We start from the raw sequence: 1,095 nt of genomic DNA, 5'->3' as shown, positions 1-1,095 counted from the left end.
GGTACCCTACCCACTGAACCACAGGTGCCACCCTATCTCCCTTATTTTTAACTTAATTTTAGTTTTTTACTTTTTTTGAGACAGAGTCTCACTTTGGCACCCTTGGTAGAATGCTATGGTATCATAGCTCCTGGCAACTTCAAACTCTTGGACTACAGGTGCCTGCCACAATGCCCGGCTACTTTTAGAGACAGGGTCTTGCTCTTGTTCAGGCTGATCTCGAACCTGTGAGCTCAAGCAGTCTACCCGCCTTGGCCTCCCAGAATGCTAGCCACTTGCCAGGCTGCTTTAGTTTTCAAAATAACAGCTGCAGGGTATTCTAATATAATAGGTTAGAGCTTCTTATCCACTGTCTGTACCTTAGGTATTATAGATGTGCCAAGATACTGATTCCTTGATTCCCAAGGAGTGGGCAGGACTACGACCTTGAGAGATGGAAAATAATATGATATTGAGGCATGTATATATTAAATGTATAAAATCTTCTCATTCCTTTTACATTTTTCTCAGGAATTAAAAAGTCTTGCAACTAAAAAACCCGATAAAATTAGCGTCCCTGTTATTAAAGAGGGCATGTTAGATGCTATTATAGTCTGGTTTGTGCTCCGGTTGGATGATGAACACAGTTTATCCACAAGTCCTAATGAGGAGACCTGTTGGGAACAGGCTGTGTACCCTGTACAGGACCTTGCAGGTGGGTCTTGTTTAATTTTTTTTTTGAACTTGTTGCTTTAATTCTCATCAAGTATTTTAGTCATTGGCCAAAAAAAAAAAAAAAGAACAAGTTTTCAGTCAGGAAAGGTTTGTTAAACCTTTGAGAATCATTTTTTCTTTTTCAAAAGTAGTTTTAAATATATGTAGTTAAGAGGAGAGACTAAAACATAACTCTGTGCATAGTACTCAGAAAATACCTATCATTAAATCATTTCTTTAGCTTTGATTTTTTTAGTTATCAGTAGGTGTGAGAAATGCTGGTTCATCATTTTATGGCAAGTATTGGGTTTAGAGTTGGAGATGTTCCCCTTGGAGAACCTGATGGCATCTGTGGATCCCAGGTCATGAAAATGCCCACACTACTATAAGCACAAAATTTTG

General features: G+C 38.6%; 1 protein-coding gene across 1 annotated transcript in view; it reads left to right on the top strand.

Annotated features, from left to right (window-relative positions):
* Window positions 1-1,095, top strand: part of PRMT9 (protein arginine methyltransferase 9) — a 44,247-nt gene that overhangs the window by 20,964 nt on the left and 22,188 nt on the right. Inside the window, exon 8 of the mRNA XM_003790206.2 lies at window positions 511-694. Coding sequence (XP_003790254.1) covers window positions 511-694 — 184 coding nt within the window. The remainder of the gene's footprint in view (window positions 1-510; window positions 695-1,095) is intronic.

This window comes from Otolemur garnettii, unplaced genomic scaffold (assembly GCF_000181295.1).
Source record: "Otolemur garnettii isolate 467f Iridium unplaced genomic scaffold, OtoGar3 scaffold00041, whole genome shotgun sequence".
In the NCBI taxonomy this organism is placed as follows: Eukaryota; Metazoa; Chordata; class Mammalia; order Primates; family Galagidae; genus Otolemur; species Otolemur garnettii.
This window is presented reverse-complemented; position numbering and strand designations above follow the sequence as displayed.